Consider the following 18,828-nt stretch of genomic DNA (forward strand, 5'->3'; position numbering starts at 1 on the left):
ACATGCATTTGTTTTTTTAACACGCACGCTCTTAATATTTCGGTGCGTACCAAATTCTTTTAAAAAATGCAATGTTTTTTCTGTGACTATAAATGGAAACAATTGAGAGAAATTATACAATTCTCTCCAGTACATATGCTCGTGTTTTTAAACAATCTTTTTTGAAGCCCAGTTTCATATTGTCTCGAAAAAATAATATTTTGTTCTTTACCCACCGTTTAAAACAATTTCGGACATTCTTGAGTACGTAATATGTACGGGTCATAGAAAATTCAGTGGTTGTAAACCAGTAAAATTATTTTTTAATAAAAATTAATTTTCGTCAATTTTAAATCTACGCTTGAGGATTTTACTAGACGACTCGCTGTCCGTCGGATATTTTACGAACCGGTACGCCATTTTCGAATTTTTAACGAACAGGAACGCCATCCTCGGAAATCCCACAAACAGGAACGGCGCTCCGGGGCGTTCCGCTCCATTCCGAGCGCTGAGCGGCATACCGGTTGAAAAACACTGACCTACATGGTATAGTGGTAAACGATAATAATAATTAAATGTTGACTACTGACTTGATCAATATATTTGACACATACATAAATAATGATTTTTGAATACTATCATTCACGCCGGCATCGGCTCGAAAATTGTATCCACAACTTGCTGAACTTGGTCCAATTTCCATGGTACCTAAATTAATAATAATAGGTGGGTACCAAACATGCTATAACCAAATCCCTCTAGCTCTTAACAACGTAGGTAATGGTTTTTTAGAAGCATACCTAATGTTTATTATTTTTTATTAAAACTGATCATTTTTCTGCGCTAAATGCCACTAATAATAATTAGATATTGAATTAAAACGGATTAAAATTTATTATTATCACATCAAACAATTGAGACATCTATGAAAAACATAAGCAATTAAAATGCCGAACTAAATGTTTTTTTTATAATTATATAAAATCGGTATTATGCTTAAAACTTTTGCATAAAATAAAAATTGACCATGTAGGGATTTTATTTTATTAATTGTTAAGTTTGAACAATAACACGTAAAATTATTAATAATTATTCTAAACACGAACCAAGTATACCAATATTATCGACGTCTCAAATATTAATACGCTGTAGGTAACACTGATTCCGTCGTTATAAGTTATCTATGATTGTTGAGATTGTTCCAATCTGTCAAATGCACAAGAATTTTTAGTAGTCTATGGCACCAGATTTCGGTAGTGCTTAGTGAATTTAATTTTATTATTCAAAATATTGATTAAAGATAATCTTTTAAATAAAATCTTGAGTTTGAAAACGTGTGCCAAGTAAAGTATGTCTGACAGCGATGAGAGAAACGACGCTGGGTGGGTGCTGTACGCAGCTCGGCCCGAATGGCGAGATGTAACTCCTATTCCGCAAGACGACGGACCCGATCCAGTCGTTGCGATAGCATATTCCGACAAATGTACGTAGTTAATTTAAACGAAACAACCCCTTAATGTACGCTGTAAAATCCCATGCTTAGTTACTGCATTACTATGGTAAATAGTATGTTGTGTACCCTATTCTTATTTTTTCAGTCAAAGATGTATATAATTACTTCAGAGCAATTTTACGAAATAATGAGAAATCTGCAAGGGCACTGGACTTAACAAAAGACGCGTTACATCTCAATTCTGCTAATTACACTGTATGGCAGTATAGGTAAGCAATACTTCATTGATATTATATTATTGAACAAACCGAATACATTGATAAATATAACTATGCGCAAATGACATTCAACATTATTTAATTGTACTCATATTACAGAAATAGCAGGAAAATACATGAATCAATATGCTGTTGTTGTGTATTAAGAAAGCAGTTATAAACTACAAATGTATTAAGTATAACCTCAAAACTAATATCACCATAAATTCTTGTTAACATGCATACCTACTTATTTATTTATAATGTTGTAACATTTCATTTCTACTCTAGGGTCTTTTGACTGGTTCTCCGCCGTCGTTCGCTGCCATCTGTCAGTGACCGCAGTGATGCCAACCGAACTATAATTATTATAGTACATTTTGGTCCGCGTACTATTAAAAAAGTATAGTACGTCAAAAATACCACAATTTTGAAAAATGGAATTAATTGAATTCGCCGGTTTATATTGGGTTGGGTTAGGTTAGGTTAGGTTAAATGGAAAAATGCAATTAATTGAATTCACCGATTAGCATTTTTCGGTCGTAAGAGGTGTTTAAATAAAGCAGGGCATCGGAATTTCTCGAATTCTCCGTTATCTTTATGTGACAAACAAAAAACTTACATTTTCAACACGTCCTATAATTTTTGCCGAAATACTATCATTTCTTGGACTGCGTACTATAATTCGATGACAAAAAGATAGCTTAATTCTAAAATGGCGACTGACAGATAAAGACTGCGGAGGACCAGTCAAAAGCACCCTGCTCTAAAAAGAAGCTTCAGAGTGAAGAGTGAACTGTTCGTCCAAATATTTTGACTGCGTATCTATACTATGGACTAGTCATAGTACCCGGTTCCTTGCCATTAAAAAACTTCTACTTTTTGATAGCAGCATAGACAATTAAACTTTTTAGTCGACTGTAGACAATGCGCGCGTAAACCGAGCTCGAAGCTTCAGTGTTATCATGGAAGTCAAAGAAGCAATATGTTTTTTGGTGCATCTGATATTAGAGATAGATTAACACATGGCCACTTTAGAGTTTTATATCCCAAATTTACAAAATTTTAACCAAAATTCCTTTTTATTATTTTATTGGAATAATCTAAACTCTTCTTTTCTCCACTTCATCAATAAACAATAAATTATTCTGTGTCCAAGCGCTCCATTATCACAACACGTCCGGACCGCGCGGTTTCCATGTCTCAACTGAACTATAGGCATTTCATAGAAACAGCCGCGTGGATTCCGAGCGGGATCTATTTTTTGGCAAGTGACTTGTGAATTGCTATTCCGTGAGTGAGTCGTGAGTCCCAGACATTCCTATTCAGATAGTGAGCTTTCTATGCAAAAAGCCATCTCCGGTGATGTGCACTCCCAGATATTTAATCTATGTTTAAGAAACTCAATGTTTTGCTCATCGCTAATCAAGGTGAATTCTGATTCAGAACAGGTGATATTGCACAAAATGTAAATTTTTTTCACATTGATTTGTAAACTGACGCAAGACAAATTGTGCTTCCAATTAAGCGTTAAAATTAGAGGGTGTATCCTATAGTTTCAATGTTGTGAATAGTAACAATATATTAAATGATAAAATAGAGGTCTCTTATGGGAAAGGGACCGTTGCCACTCACGTAACATAGCTCTGTTAGCAGATCATATGCACAGCCGTTGCAGTGAAGTGAGCATTCTGAGTTATTAGTTGTACCCATGTGCATTTTCATTGAATCGATTTGTAACATGTATTTATTTGTTCATTATTTTATATTTACAGACGAGACATTCTGCAAAGCTTGAACTCAGACCTTTCCGATGAACTTAAATATGTCCAATCAGTCATAGAATCAAATCCTAAAAACTATCAAGTAAGTGCAAACTATTTTTATAATACAGTATAACCTCGTTTTTACGTGCCCGGAATTCACGTTTTCCCGGCAATTGCGTGTAATTTTTTCAGTCCCAATGTATTTCAGTACATTTAATACCCGAATTTACGTTTTTCTTTCCCGCGATTTACGTCGGAAATATTCAAAATATGCGAGGTACGCGCGCTTAACAATGATTGGGTCGTGACATTCGAACGGCGTAAGGTGAGAATTACATAACAAAAATGCAAGAAACTAATATACATGATTTTTTTAATAAAAAATAAAAAAATTTCAATAAAAATTTTAATTGAATGTTGTTTTTTAATAAAACTATATTTTTTTAGAAACATAAAATTTAAATGTTCTTTTTTTCAATACCCCCATACATTTTCCCTCCAATTAGGTTTTTTTTCTTCAGTCCCTAAAATAGTCCCTAAATCCCCCGTAAAATAGGGGTTATACTGTATTTTAAATTAGGTATTTTGATTTATTTTACTAGCCTCACATCTTATAAGGATAAGTATAGGTATGGACCGACGAGTATAACTAGTATCTCGATATGAGTACTGTCGGAGTATTGCCAGTTAGTAGGTCTCCAAAATGCCTCACCCTTAATGTTCTTAATACTAACTTAAGTTCTGCTAAAATATAATGTAACAGTGTCAAGGCAAATACGTGTGAGGAGTATAGTTCGTAAATGAGGTAACAAAATCAAATTTTGTTGTTTTAAAATACTGAAGCTTCATGTCTCCATACTTGCTACATAAATATTTATGTATAAAATAACATATCGATTTACGTGTCCGGAAATTTGTACGTATGCAGTTCGCCGTATCACACTTCATAAATACATGGTTTTATATTAGTATATCAATGACCGTTCAACCTCTTAGGGTCGTATAGTACTGAGATAAAATTCATGTCTAAATAAAACACGGTTCTTGTCAGTTTACAGGAAGCCAGCGGCAAACAAATTTTGAAAATAGCTAATATACTGGATTATTTGTTAGTTTAGGTAGATTATTGTCTGCAATGCTCCACGAACAACGTGTATTTTTTTCATCTCTATATAGTATACGGTCATCTCTTTCCGATAATAAAGCTCACGGTGAATTGTGCTATGGTGGAATGTAATATGTATAATTTACATGTAACCATCAATTTAATGGGGGATATTAGTTAAATATGTAGTTCAAAAATTGTGCCACTATGATATCCTATATTTCGATTATGATCTCATAAAAAGAGTGCGGAAGAACCATATTCGAATGAATCATGCAAATGCAAAAATAAATAGTACCTAAAAATATTTTTATTGTCTCGTTTGAAAATTTTCATAAATTTAATGGCTGTTCTGTAATCGTAATTTCATACAAATCGTTATTGCGTCATGTTTTGATTTTGAAAGCTTATGTGAGGAGCTAGAGTTGACTTGCAGTCAGTGTGATGATGGGTGTTCATTAGAAACTAAAAATCTTTACTTTTAGGTGTGGCATCACCGTCGAGTGCTAGTGGAGTGGATGAAAGATACTTCGTTGGAGCTTCAACTGACTGCTAAAATTCTTGCCCAGGATCCCAAAAACTATCATGCCTGGCAACACCGCCAATGGGTCATCAAAACTTTTGAGTAATTATATTTTAATCACTTTCAATTTTATTCTTCCTATCAATCGAAAAAGTTAAGGCTCGCCTGCAAAGTATGTTGAGTTGACATATCCCAAATTAAATTTGCAATACAGAATGAAATAAATACAAATTGCAATACGGAATGAAAATATTCATACATACTGGTATTTCATAATGAATGCTGATACTCTTTAGAGTAGAAATGCTAATTTAAATTAAAATATGCCAAAAAGAGTATTGATCTTATCTTTGTACAGGCAAGTCGGCTGCAGAAAAGGCCTTCTCAGATTCAACACTTCTTGGATGTAGTTATTTAATAGTTACAAACTAATTACAAATATTTGTCACGATTTTCGATTGAAAGTATGTTAATTTTGTTCATAGCCACAAATAATTCCACTAATGAAATAGGGCTTACACGATCATTAGAAGATATTATGATTTCTTTATTGTCCACCCAAAAAAGACATTAGATTAAAAATTATTATTTAGTTTTGATTTCGTGATTGTTTTAGTTTCTGCTTTCTATTAAGAGGACGTTCTACAGAAATGGCCTTGAGAATTGAAAATATGATTTTTTAACATGTGGTCCATAATATCTGGTCTACTAGTTAATATAAAAAGGTCTTGTCAAAGTTGTTTGTGTTAATAAATTTGCTCTGTGACTGATCCAACTCATATTTCACATTTATTTCATCAGGGCTGTCGAAGACATAAATCATAATATATATTTATAATTTTAAATTTTTATTTATAATATATATTATTTAAGTTTTGTGCATCTAATGCCGGGTCCACACTGGCAACAAGTTAATTTGCTGGCAACCTCGTTAGATTTTACGATAATTATTGTAAAATTTCTTAAGCAATTATGGTAAGTATCGTAAAATTTAATGAGGTTGCCAGCAACTTGTTGCCAGTGTGGAAATGGCTTAATATCCACTGTGGTTCACGTAGTGGCATGGACCTGGGGTTAGCTAATTCAGGAAGTCAACACCCATGATAGAATTTTTTCCAGTTTTGGTTGCATTATATTCCAAAACTCTTCTGTAAAAATCGTTTCCGAGTTTATAAATGGAAATTTCTCGGTGTACATAGTAAACAAACCTACGAATAAAAAAAGACATAAAGGAACATACTGATTCATCGCAGTAAAATCTGGTAATCAAATTCGCCATTTTGAAAAGCGACGATTTTGCGTAAACAAATATCACGTGGTCTGTACGTGTGCGGCAAACTTCGAATGTGTTTGTAATTTTGTGCAAAGTGCGAATGTAATGTTTTCAAATAATTGATATGGATTAATTATACCATCGTATTATTTTCTCGAAATCATAAACATACTATAATAGTATTTGAGTATCAACCTATGTTCAATTTGAATTGGGTTATAATAATAATATACCCGTATATATATCAATAGTATGTTTGCTACAAAATCCACCCAAGTTACCAGTACGTACTTGCACAGGTTTGATTAAAAACCATGATGAAATTAACATTTAAAAAATATGAATGCTTAATATTATTTTGACAGCCCTGTTTTCTGATCGGCTTCATCTCGCAGGTGTTCATAAAATAATAATAATTCTCTGCGGCAGAAATTATCAGTAATAATAATAATATTTCTTGAAATAAAATCTCCAATGATTAGTGATTTTTGCGAAAAGATCGATTTAAATTAACATAGTTACAACTGAGGTCCTTTTTATACTGAATTATATTTGAAAGGCGGGCTCTTATATATATTATCCTAGTATGTAAATTTGACCCGAGTTTTAAAGCTGTTGTGTCAGAAAATGCTAGCTCTAACGTCATAAGCTAGATGTATTTTTAATAATATAGATGCCTACTCAATAACGCTAGATCTGGCAAGAAAATTGCTAAGTTGTTTGTGATGTGTAAACGGCCCCTCAATAAAAATCTATCAATTTAATTATAATAAATTTTTGTTATGCATTTCAGATTGTACGATGAAGAACTGGACTTTGTCGAATCGCTGCTTTCCCAAGACGTAAGAAATAATTCCGCCTGGAATCAACGATACTTTGTTATATCTAATACGACCGGTTTTACTGATGAAGTTGTAGAGAGAGAAGCACAATTTACAATAAGCAAGATTAAATTGATAAAAAGTAATGAAAGTGCTTGGAATTACCTGAGAGGTGTACTTTTCTATGATAAAAACGGCTTGAGCGGAAACACCACCGTTTCATCTTTCTGCGAAGAATTGTTTGCAAGCTCTAATAGATCGCATCACCTGCTGGCGTTGCTTGTAGATATTTGCGATGACGCAATTGCGAAGGATAAGGATGATCCATTGTACAATGCGAAGAGGGGCATCGAATTGTGCACTTCACTGGAGCAAACGCACGATACCATTAGATCGAGATATTGGAAGTACATGTCTGAAAGATTCCTTCCCGGTTACGACAGGTCGGGCAATTCTAGAACCTTCAAACGCCGCAGCAGAACCCCCAAAAATGATACCACCGCAAATACTTGTGATGTTTAAATTTTATTAATAAGGATACATTTTTTTAATGTTTTCAATTGTGAAGTGTACCTACCTACAATCAACCATTTTTTTTTATTTCAAATACATATATAATTTTATCTAGGGTTTGAGTGCGCCTCGTTGTCGTATAGCCTCTTCTACTCTGAGTGAGGATTACTCTGTGCAATGTCCTGAACATCACACTCATCGCAGAGCTTCCACCTGTGCAACTTCAAATCTTTCACCCATTGTTTGGCATAATCTTAGTCTCAATAATCAGCTTGAGCTAAATTCTGCTCAGTGGCGAATTGACAAACTGAAGCAGCGGAAATCTATCCACATGCTTTGACACATTTTCTTTATGGACTCATTCCGGTCCAAGCGTTCTGGGAATTACTCTCAATTCCCATTTATTGTGGATCCAGCGAGTAGCCAGAGCAAGGTGTTGTAAAACACTTCAGGAGTCTACTAATAATATGATTGCAGGGTTGCGCAGAGAAGTGTTCGTTAGAAACCCACTGTTACATTTGTGATTTTTTAGTTGTTTGATTTTGAAACTTCATCAAATTGAATATACTTGTGAATACTATTTATTGTACCTACCTATATTTTGTAATAAATAAACCATTTATTTGCTTTAATCTATTCAACCATCTTTCATTTAACAAAAAAAACTTTCTTTATTACACTTATTTTTTTTTTATGGACCTCGGCACTGCCACACGCTAACCTTAATGGTGATCTCAGTCCTACTGTATGTCTTATACTCTTGTCATTAATCAGAAGGTCTCTGTTAAAAATCTCAACAGGTATTCCGTTAGTTTTTTTCTAGTTTCACATAACATGCATGTAGATTTAGGATAAAGTGACATTTTCTTCTTTCAACTTTCCTATTTACATACAATTTCATTCAAAGCTAGGCAAAACATCATGCTTTTTTAACCAACTGTATGATACGCCTTGCGATAAATACTGATTCTATCAAATGTGTGTTGTGCTATTTTAAAGAATTGCTTGTACAAAAAACAGGGCTCAGATTATATCTACATAGATGTATAATCAATCAGTAATCTATACCAAACGAGGTTAATAGTTCTGAAAATGTATAGAGCCTTCAATCACTTGAAATTTCTCATCTCACTATGTGTGAAGCAAATGAATATTTTGGAATTTTGTCATAAAACAATGTTTTTGGGAAGCGCAAATACATTTAATGTTTTATTTGTTGCTATAATTATGCATTTTTTTAACAAATAAAATATTTTATACTGTGATCGATTTTCTTTAGTAGTAGATACATCATTGTAGGTACTCTAAAATAATAAACAAATGCACTCACATTGCTGTTACACATAATTTTAAATAGTAAAATAAAATTTCTCGAGTTAAACATATTTTTTTTCATTCCTGAATCTTCAGCAGGTTAATATTTTATTCTTGGTCAGAATCCAGAATGCACTTGACATGAATGACATTACTAGTTGATGGTATCTCTCGGAGGATGATGCAGCTTCTAGATGGACACTTTATGACATGCATTAACACCCCATTTATGCGTAACTGAAAATAGAAAATAATTTAGCACAATATACCATAGCATAATCTATATATATAAAACAACGTCGGGTTGGTTACACCATTTATAACTCAAGAACGGCTGGACTGATTTTTATGATCTTTGATTTGTTGGATTTGTCTCCGCCCCGAATAGCAGAATAACTATTAAAACATTGGATAAATCACGGAAAAAATAAATTATGAAGATTAATTTTCTCATACATCTTGTATGGAAAGGCTTTTGACTGACATCGATGAATTTGAACGATGAAAACCTCGCGCATTCGAAAATAAAAGAAAATCACAAAAAATTTTAATCCGTATACAACGCCATCTCTGATACATGACAGAAACAATAAAGAATAAACAAACAAACAAAAGAAAGAATGATAGTCGAAATGTCTAACTGTCAATGGTGTAGTGTGCCCAACATTTCGTGCTTCATGTCAACAGCTCAATTTGCTTGAAAACAATACTCATTGGGATATGACAATCGCTGAAGCAATTGTTTCTGCATCTCCAAGTCAGATACGCACATTATTTGATATCATTATTTCGACATGCTTCCCATCGAATCCACCTGAACTGTGGAACAAGTGAAAGGATGATATGTCAGAAGACATTTTACATCGAATTTGTGTCAGTTCAGGGAATCCCGATCTCGAGGTGAATGAGGAGATACAATACCAGGCTTTGCTTTTGATCAAATACATGTGTTACCTCATGTGCGGCAGTTTTTTAGTCACGTTAGGAATGCCAACGCCACATCGTGGAATGAACGACGCTTTCAATCGAGAATTGTAACGTGATCGTGAATATGATCGAGCTGCATTGAACCAATCAGTTCGAACGAATGTACCACTGTTGAACCCTCAACAGAAGGAAGTGTACGATACGTTAATGAAGGCAATTGATGATGGAAATGGTGGCTTATTTTTCCTCGACGCGCCCGATGGAACTGGGAGACATTCCTCATGTCATTGATTTTGGCTACTGTTCGTGTGAGATCCGAAAATGCTGTAGCAGTTGCTTCTTCTGGGATAGCGGCCACGTTGTTAGAAGGATGCCGAACGCCTCATTCAACGTTGAAATTGCCGACTGAAAAACCGACATACAACATTGCGAAATACTCAGCAATGGCCAAAGTTTTGTTAGCAAGTAAAATCATCACCTGGGATGGATGCACAATGGCGCACAAACGCGCATTGAAAGCACTCAATCGAACTATGAAAGATCTGCGCAATGACTCAAGAAGTTTTGGAGGCGCAATGATTCTACTATCTGGCGATTTTCGCCAAACACTACCAGTCATTCCAAGATCGACCGCTGCTGATGAAATAAATGCTTGCCTCAAATCATCGACTCTGTCGTACTATGTGAAGACACTTCAGCTGACGACAAACATGCGAGTTGCATTGCTAAATGATCCATCTGCCGAAGATTTCTCCAAGCAATTACTGATTATCGGTAACGGCCGTGTTCCTGTCGATGAATCGAGCGGATTAATTTCGTTTCCGCTGAATTTTTCCAATTTCGTCTCAACTAAGGACGAACTCATCAACAAAGTGTTACCGAACATCATTGCTAATCACAAACATGACAATTGGTTGAGTGAACGAGCATTCTTGCGGTAAAGAACAAAGATGTGGATCACTTAAACTTCACAATTCAAAATCAAATCGTTGGTCCACTGCAGTCCTTCAAATCTATCGACTGTGTAACAAACGAAGACGAAGCAACCAACTATCCAACTGAATTTTTAAACTCATTGGATCTGCCTGGCTTGCCACCGCACAATTTACGATTGAAGGTTGGCTCGGTAGTCATCATTGAATTGAAATTGAATTACAATATGTGAACTTACCAGACCCAGGATTCGAACATGGGACCCTCGACACTATAGACCGGCGCTTAATCCACGTGGTCATTGTGTGTGTACAGTTCAATATAATTAAAATACTTTTCATTTTGATTTGATTTTTGCACATTTATTGAACTTCTTCATTTTGAGTATTCATTTTAACTTAATAAAAAACTGAATTTAATTCAGCTAATAAGTTAACACAAGATTATTGATTCTGAGGCGGTACGAAGTTTGCCGGGTCAGTTAGTAATATATATATTCTAATTACAGTTGACTTGATTTACTAGGACTAATGAACAATTATAGGGATAGTTGACTTCTTGATCAGTCAAAAAACATCAATGAAAATATTCAAAACTGCACATTAATATGTTGAACGTTTACGGCACGAAATGAGTCATCTGTAAATACACTTCAAACCTAAAATGCAATTCAACTGTATAAAAAGTATTTTACCCACTGTATAGTTCATGGGGCAAAGTGTGAATACAAATTGTTATGATAATGGTTAGATGTATTTTTGTCACATTTAATCTACTGCCCGGTTTACATGATCCCAGTAAATCGAGAGTCAACTGCAGTATTCATAGTTTTCCAATGGTAATATTAAATTTCGTATATTATAAATTCTTATTAATTAAAACTAAAGGATGTTTTATAAGCCTGATATAACTTGTAATTGTAAAAAATAACAAGAAAAAATAATTTCTCCAAATCAACGTATGACCAAATTTTGATTTAAATAAGTCTATGGCATGTAGCGCCATCCTGTCCATAAACGTCCATATTTTGAAAGTAAATCTGGATGATTTGGTAGCATTGTTCAAGTGTGACTTTTCACGATGATTTCCTGGATTATACTCGTCATAAATGTCAAAAAGTGGGTGCAGTATCACTGCTCAGTTTGGCAATTAACCTGTTATAACCCTTAACAAGTTATATCAAGGCAAAAAACACCCATTATGAAAATACAGCAAATCTTAAATTATGAATAATATTTACCTCATATCCGGAAATTCCCTGAATTTCTGGAACATCCCACTTAAACATTATCGACGTGTCCGTAACGTACTGCACAATGAGTAGGCCTTGAGTTATTCCATCACATTTACTGGAAAGTGATACCCTATCATGCGATTCCATCTGTAAAAATTACAAAATAACATCATTTATGTACCGGTTTCTTCTTATTGTTTCATTCCCTAACAGAGGTTGGCCAACATCAGGGCGATCTTTGCTCTATTGTCTGCTACCCAGAGCAGTTTAGTGGAGCTGCACTGGAGATTCTTAAGCCATGAAATGCGGTGTCATCCTCTGTTATGTTTAACATTGACCTTTTCTTGGATAACAAGTTGAGGAATGCTGTACATCTGGCGAGTGTAAATTCGTTATATCGTTTTTTAATAATATTGATTTATGTCCTGCATGTGTTTTGATATATGACACGTGCCAGGAATAGTCATATTAAATAGAATCACGGACACAATTTTTCTCACTCTCACACATATAATACTTAAAGCTATGAGCGCGAGTGAAATGAAAGTAAGTCGAAATATACTAACACAATGCTTGAGCAACGTGGAACAAAGCTCATTTTATTTTTTCAATTTATAATGGAAACAAGGTTATATTGTAACTTTTATTTTATGTAATTGTGACATTTATTTTGTTATTCAGTTTGTTAATAAAGTGTATTCATAATTATATTAAATTGTTTTTTTTTAATATCCCCCACAATTAACGGGGGGAGGGGGTTATTATCTATACTTCTGTCCTCTCATTCTCGTTTCTTAGATTATAATATAAGTGACAACAAATATTTTCGATCAATCACTCCTGTACGACAATCTCAAATATCTGATTTCAATGTTATTAAAAATGATTACAATGAGAAAAATCATAAATTATTCATCGTCTATTATACCGAAGTTATTCTCTAGATGGCAGGCAAGTCCTGAATTGGATATAATTGCCACAACCTTTTAATAATATATGTATTTATTTCTATGAGCGATGAAAAATCCATATTTATAACCTAGTTATGATGTGTCTATCATTGTTTCACATCTAAAATGTATCATAATCTTGATTGAAATTATTCTGATCATAATCATATCTATTGATTAATTTTTTCAATGGCACAGCGCTATAATACAATTCGGATCTCGGCTGCCTTGCGAAGAGATTTCTTAACAGATTTTTTTAGAAGAAATGTTCACTGGCTCATCCTATTCTGTGCAATCTCTATATTATACACATTGAAATCACCAGATGCTGATTCAAATCTACGGCTCAAGACTTTATAAGCAGACGCTTTACCACTCAATCATTGTGAACTCTTTTTTTTTTTTCGACTATGTCCAATCTTAATAAGATCAAATGGGCCTCCACAGAGTGGAGGTTTGTATTAGCAGATTTATTTTTTTTGTCAGCCACTTGCTCAATCTTTTAGGTCCATTCTCTGACTCATACACAAATTGAAAAACAATTTGTGTACTTGCCAGACCCAGGATTCAAACCTGGGACCCACGACGCTTACAGGCTAATAAAAGACTTGTTTGATTTCTTAGTTCTTTTATAGTATGGTATAGGTATTTAAAATAAAAAACAAATGGAAACTTATTCATTTCAATGTTAATAAAAAATCTATTTACATTTAATGTTTGTGTCAAACTAGGTTTCAAAGTGAAAATTGGATTGAACTGTTTCTGCAACTTAGCAATTTAGATTAATCCACCTATGGAAGTATGCAACCAAATGACAACCACTAAATTGTTAGTCACATGACCCCAAAGCTGAGCTCCGTCAAGAGCTGGGTCTTCGAAACTAAATGATTGTGGAAAAAGCCGCATTTTAAAGATTCACTTGAAAACCTGTTATCTTTAATGTTTTTGAATCGGTCTTTCATGCAAAATCTTTTTGATTTATTTTTTATTGGAACCGTTTTCTTCAATTTCGTATTTTCCATATGTCACCCATATGATACTATTATATCCATTATGCATATTACATAGGGCTGTAGAAAGATGGTAATATGATTGTTTAAGCATGTAAAAACGGCTGTTCCGAAACTAATAAGTGTTAATAGTACTATAATATAAGATAAATGTGTTCGAACCTGCTTGTGTTCAGTATTTGAAGAACTCGGTGACAGTACTGGTGGAAAAGAATAACAATAGATATTTTAGTGAAAGCTTTTAAAAGGTATAAAATAATTTATTATAGATAAGTATCTACTAATTATGAATGGTACATAACAGAACAGATTCTAGATATTATTGCATTTACTGAAAGAAAAGTTACGTAATTTAAAAAAACCTCAACATGTCTATATCCTTGAATAATATTTGGCCCAAGGGGGGATTCACATCTTTCATTTTCCGGGTAATGCTTCTCATACATCGTACCTATCCTTGCGAATAATTGCAGATGCTAGTGACTATGCTATCTGAGATATTTAAAATAGTATTTGTGGTGAAGAAAACCAACCTAAGCCTGGATCCCTCTCATGATGGCAGCCCGGACCGCATCCACAATCCGGCAGGGTCTTTTCAATCTTGTCAAACACTTCCTTCACATCATCGGTCGATTCGGACAGTAATTCGCAATTGACACCGGACCTGTCGCCTTTTTTTATAATAAAAGTGTTTTCACAAGACGTGCACAGCTGGATGGCGTGGGTCTGATGCAATCTTTCTAATTGCTTATCGAAACAGACGGTTCTGGCGTCAGTTCCCGGCTGGTCCTTTTCCGCAATGCATTCGACACATCTCAGCGTGGGTATTTTTATTCGTATTTCGTTTTTCCGCTTTTTTACAACGAAACCCTGAGTCCCTTGGAGTTGCTCGCAAAAATCGCAACTTCCCTGGGGCAATTCCGGACACCTCGCTGCGTCAGCAGAGGATCGCCACTCACAACTGTCCACAGTAGCCGCAGACGTGTCTGACTCCGATTCGCAACGGTTGCAGAATTGAATGTTTTCAGAATGCATTATGTGCTTGTGCATTTTTGTCATGGGATGTTTTTTGCTGCAGAGTGCCTGATTTACGTTGATAATATCTATCAATATGTTTGTATGTATGCAATGACTGTTAGAGGAGACAACGGATTCCTTTTGCGATGGAGTTTTTAATACCTCGAGCTTGTCAGTGTTACTTTCAACTCGCAAGCATTTATCGCAAATATTACAGTTATCTGAAGCTATTTTAGCATCGCAATGTTTGCATTCCTTGTCCTCGTCTAGTTCCATGATTTCTGAGGGCGGTTTGGAGCTGACCTCGCTGACCTTTTCGAGAATTTCCGAGGGCGATTTAGAGCTGATCTCGCTGACCTTATCTACAATCTCCGAGGGCGCTTTCGAGCTGACTTCGCTGACCCTTTCGACAATCTCCGAAGATACTTTGCGGCTGGCCTCCCTGACCTCTTCGGAAGCTTCTGATGGAGTTCTGACGCCTTCCGAACTCGGTTCATTATCGGCCACATCGGAATGTGAACACATGCACTGTTCAATGCTGCCCGATTCTTCACATTCCAGTATTATGAGTGGCCCACTTGTGCTGCACTCGCACAGTATACTCACTCGGCTCTCGGTCTTCGAAGGAATGCTTTCTGTTTTTGGTATCGATTTGCTTTCGGGGTGGGAAGATTTTTCAGAAACAGACTTGTCATCGGGTTCCGGCTCGTCCTCTTGTGACTGGATGCTCTCATATTTTTCAATACTCTTAGTTGAGCATACGCTTTCAGAATTTTCAGTACTCTTAGTTGAGCATGCACTTTCAGATTTTTCAACACTCTTAGTTGAGCATGCACTTTCAGATTTTTCAACACTCTTAGTTGAGCATGCACTTTCAGATTTTTCAATACTCTTAGTTGAGCAAGCACTTTCAGATTTTTCAACATTCTCAGTTGAGCACACACATTCAGATTTTTCAACGCTCTCAGTTGAGCATGCACTTTCAGTTTTTTGAACACTTCCAGTTGAGCATACAATTTCTAGTATGTCACCACTCTCGGTTGAGCATACACATTCAGATTTTTCAACACTCTCAGTTGAACGTACACCTTCAGATTTTTCAACACTCTCAGTAGTGCGTAGACTTTCTGGGCTTTCTATCTCTTCAATATCCTCTGCAGGACATTTCTCAGGGGCGGGTGAGGGCGGACGTTCTATACACTTACATTCGTCCTCATCAGTTTCGAGGTCAATGTTACAGGCGTAGCAGCGTATATAAGACTCGCATTTGTCGGTTGACGGTTCGGCAATGATTCGCGGACACTCAGCCTCTTCTTCATCAGGCTCCACAATCGCCGACGAACTTTCACTTGTTACAGTACTTTTAACACTATCCTTTTCAGCTAAATCGTGAGCACTAATGTTGGGTGTTTCTTCGACACATTCAACCATCTCTTCTTCAGATTGCGGAGGTAATAATGTATTTTTACTTATTTTTGAACACTCAACCGATAATAACTCAGGAGATTGCTCTGATGCTATATCATGAGCACTACTCTTGGGTGTTTCTTCGACACATTCAACAATCTCTTCTACAGATTGCGGAGGTGAAGATATATTTGTACTTATTTTTGAACCCTTAACCGACGATACCTCAACGAATGGCTCTGATGTTTCTTCGACGCATTCAGGCTCAACATCAGCCAGATCGTTACCGAAGCACGGATTGCAGACAACTACGGGATGGCAAGCATTCGGAGCTTGACAAATAAAGCACTTCTCAATATCTCTATTCCTTTTTGAATCCTTTGCCAATTCTTCATCTGATCCCTCACATCCCGTTCCAGTCCGCGAACATGATCTTTGATCGATTCTGTGTTTCGAAAGAGAGACCCGTTCTGACATTTCTCGAAGTAGCGATCCTTCTTGTGACCTATCGGGCGACTTCCGCGAACTTTTTTGCGATGTTGCTTTGTGAAGGGATTGTCCAAGCGATGTCATTTCATTCAATGTTTCTTCTGGAAGTGATCGTCTTGATCCCTTGACTGAAGATAACATACTTTTTTGGGATGTGAATTTAGAAAGTGACGATTCGTGCGATGCATCGTTCGCTAGAAACCCAGTTTCTGATTCTGATTCCGATTTCGGAGGGGATTCACCCTGTGACGCTGTGAGAGAAGTTTTTTGTGAAGCGACTCTTGAATAAGAAGATTTGTGTGATGTCACTTTCGAAAGATCTCCGTCTTCCGGAAGAGACATGCGCTCTGACGTGTCATCTGGATGTGAGCTCTTTTGTGATGCCATCTTAGATAGAGATTTTTTGTGTGATGTCACTTTCGAAAGAGATCTGTCTTCCGGAAGAGGCACATGCTCTGACGTGTCATCTGGAAGTGAACTCTTCTGTGATGCCACTTTTGATAGAGATCCGTCTTCCGGAAGAGACATGTGCTCTGATGTGTCACCTGGGTGTGAGCTCTTCTGTGATGCCATCTTAGATAGAGATTTTTTGTATGATGTCACTTTCGAAAGAGATCCGTCTTCCGAAAGAGACATGCGCTCTGACGTGTCATCTGGATGTGAGCTCTTTTGTGATGCCATCTTAGATAGAGATTTTTTGTGTGATGTCACTTTCGAAAGAGATCTGTCTTCTGGAAGAGGCAGATGCTCTGACGTGTCATCTGGAAGTGAACTCTTCTGTGATGCCACTTTTGATAGAGATCCGTCTTCCGGAAGAGACATGCGCTCTGACGTGTCATCTGGATGTGAGCTCTTTTGTGATGCCATCTTTGACAGAGATTTTTTGTGTGATGTCACTTTCGAAAGAGATCTGTCTTCCGGAAGAGACACGTGCTCTGACGTGTCATCTGGAAGTGAACTCTTCTGTGATGCCACCTTTGATAGATATCTGTCTTCCAGAAGAGACATGTGCTCTGACGTGTCATCTGGATGTGAGCTCTTGTGTGATGCCATCTTTGATAGAGATTTTTTGTGAGATGTCACTTTCAAAAGAGATCTGTCGTCCGGAAGAGACATGTGCTCTGACGTGTCATCTGGAAGTGAGCTCTTCTGTGATGCCACCTTTGATAGAGATTTTTTCTGTGATCTCACATCGGATCGTGACAGGATACATTGAACTCGAGAAATCTGTTCGCTGGGATTATTTGACATTCCTAATTTTGAATTAACGCTTGAAGGTTTCATATTCGTTTCTTCCTTGTCCTCATAGTCATCGTCAATAGCTCTACTTGATATTTTGATAACTATGGAATGCTGAGCGCTCATTTGCAAGCTTCCACTCTCACTTGCATCTTGCCGACTATTATTATCAATGAGGCTTGTGCGATGGGAAATGTCAATCGGATGACTTCTAGAACTCTTGGTAGATACCGCATGTTGCGTGTCTTGGCTATCTTTTTTATCAATTCTGCTCATTTTACTTTTTTTATCTTCCATACCTGCAAATTATTTGCAATACTATTTAAAAAAATTAATAATATCGACTGAGGGTACACAGCATCGTCCAGAAAGGTATAAAGATTAATGATAGATGGATCAATAATCCTCTATATGCAGATGATACAGTGCTACCGGCGTATAATGCCGAAGACCTTCAAGGTTCACTGACGGGAGTGAGTAATATAAGTCAAACATATTGGCTCCACGTCTTACAAAAAATCATCTTTATGTTCGTAAGTAAACAAAAGATCGAAAATGTCCACCTGTACGTTGAGGGCAAGCCGATAAATGTGAAATATATTGGTTGCCGTCTACAAG

At 36.0% G+C, this 18,828-nt stretch overlaps 2 protein-coding genes across 2 annotated transcripts; one reads left to right on the forward strand and one right to left on the reverse strand.

Annotated features, from left to right (window-relative positions):
* The first annotated feature begins 1,194 nt into the window (after positions 1-1,194).
* Positions 1,195-8,326, forward strand: Fnta (farnesyl transferase alpha). Its single transcript, XM_085942197.1, has 5 exons — positions 1,195-1,462; positions 1,578-1,701; positions 3,465-3,555; positions 5,046-5,185; positions 7,150-8,326. The coding sequence occupies exons 1-5, from the start codon at positions 1,330-1,332 to the stop codon at positions 7,697-7,699; spliced, it is 1,038 nt and encodes a 345-aa protein (XP_085798323.1). The 5' UTR covers positions 1,195-1,329; the 3' UTR covers positions 7,700-8,326.
* Positions 8,327-8,872: 546 nt separating this feature from the next.
* On the reverse strand, positions 8,873-18,503 carry LOC147075870 (uncharacterized). Its single transcript, XM_085942195.1, has 4 exons — positions 14,592-18,503; positions 14,221-14,258; positions 12,105-12,245; positions 8,873-9,241 (listed from the first exon to the last, which is right to left on the reverse strand). The coding sequence occupies exons 1-4, from the start codon at positions 18,484-18,486 to the stop codon at positions 9,113-9,115; spliced, it is 4,203 nt and encodes a 1,400-aa protein (XP_085798321.1). The 5' UTR covers positions 18,487-18,503; the 3' UTR covers positions 8,873-9,112.
* Positions 18,504-18,828: the final 325 nt, after the last annotated feature.

Source organism: Rhyacophila brunnea, unplaced genomic scaffold (assembly GCF_057557595.1).
Source record: "Rhyacophila brunnea isolate RB1 unplaced genomic scaffold, BYU_Rbru_1.0 scaffold_14, whole genome shotgun sequence".
NCBI classification, from domain to species: Eukaryota; Metazoa; Arthropoda; class Insecta; order Trichoptera; family Rhyacophilidae; genus Rhyacophila; species Rhyacophila brunnea.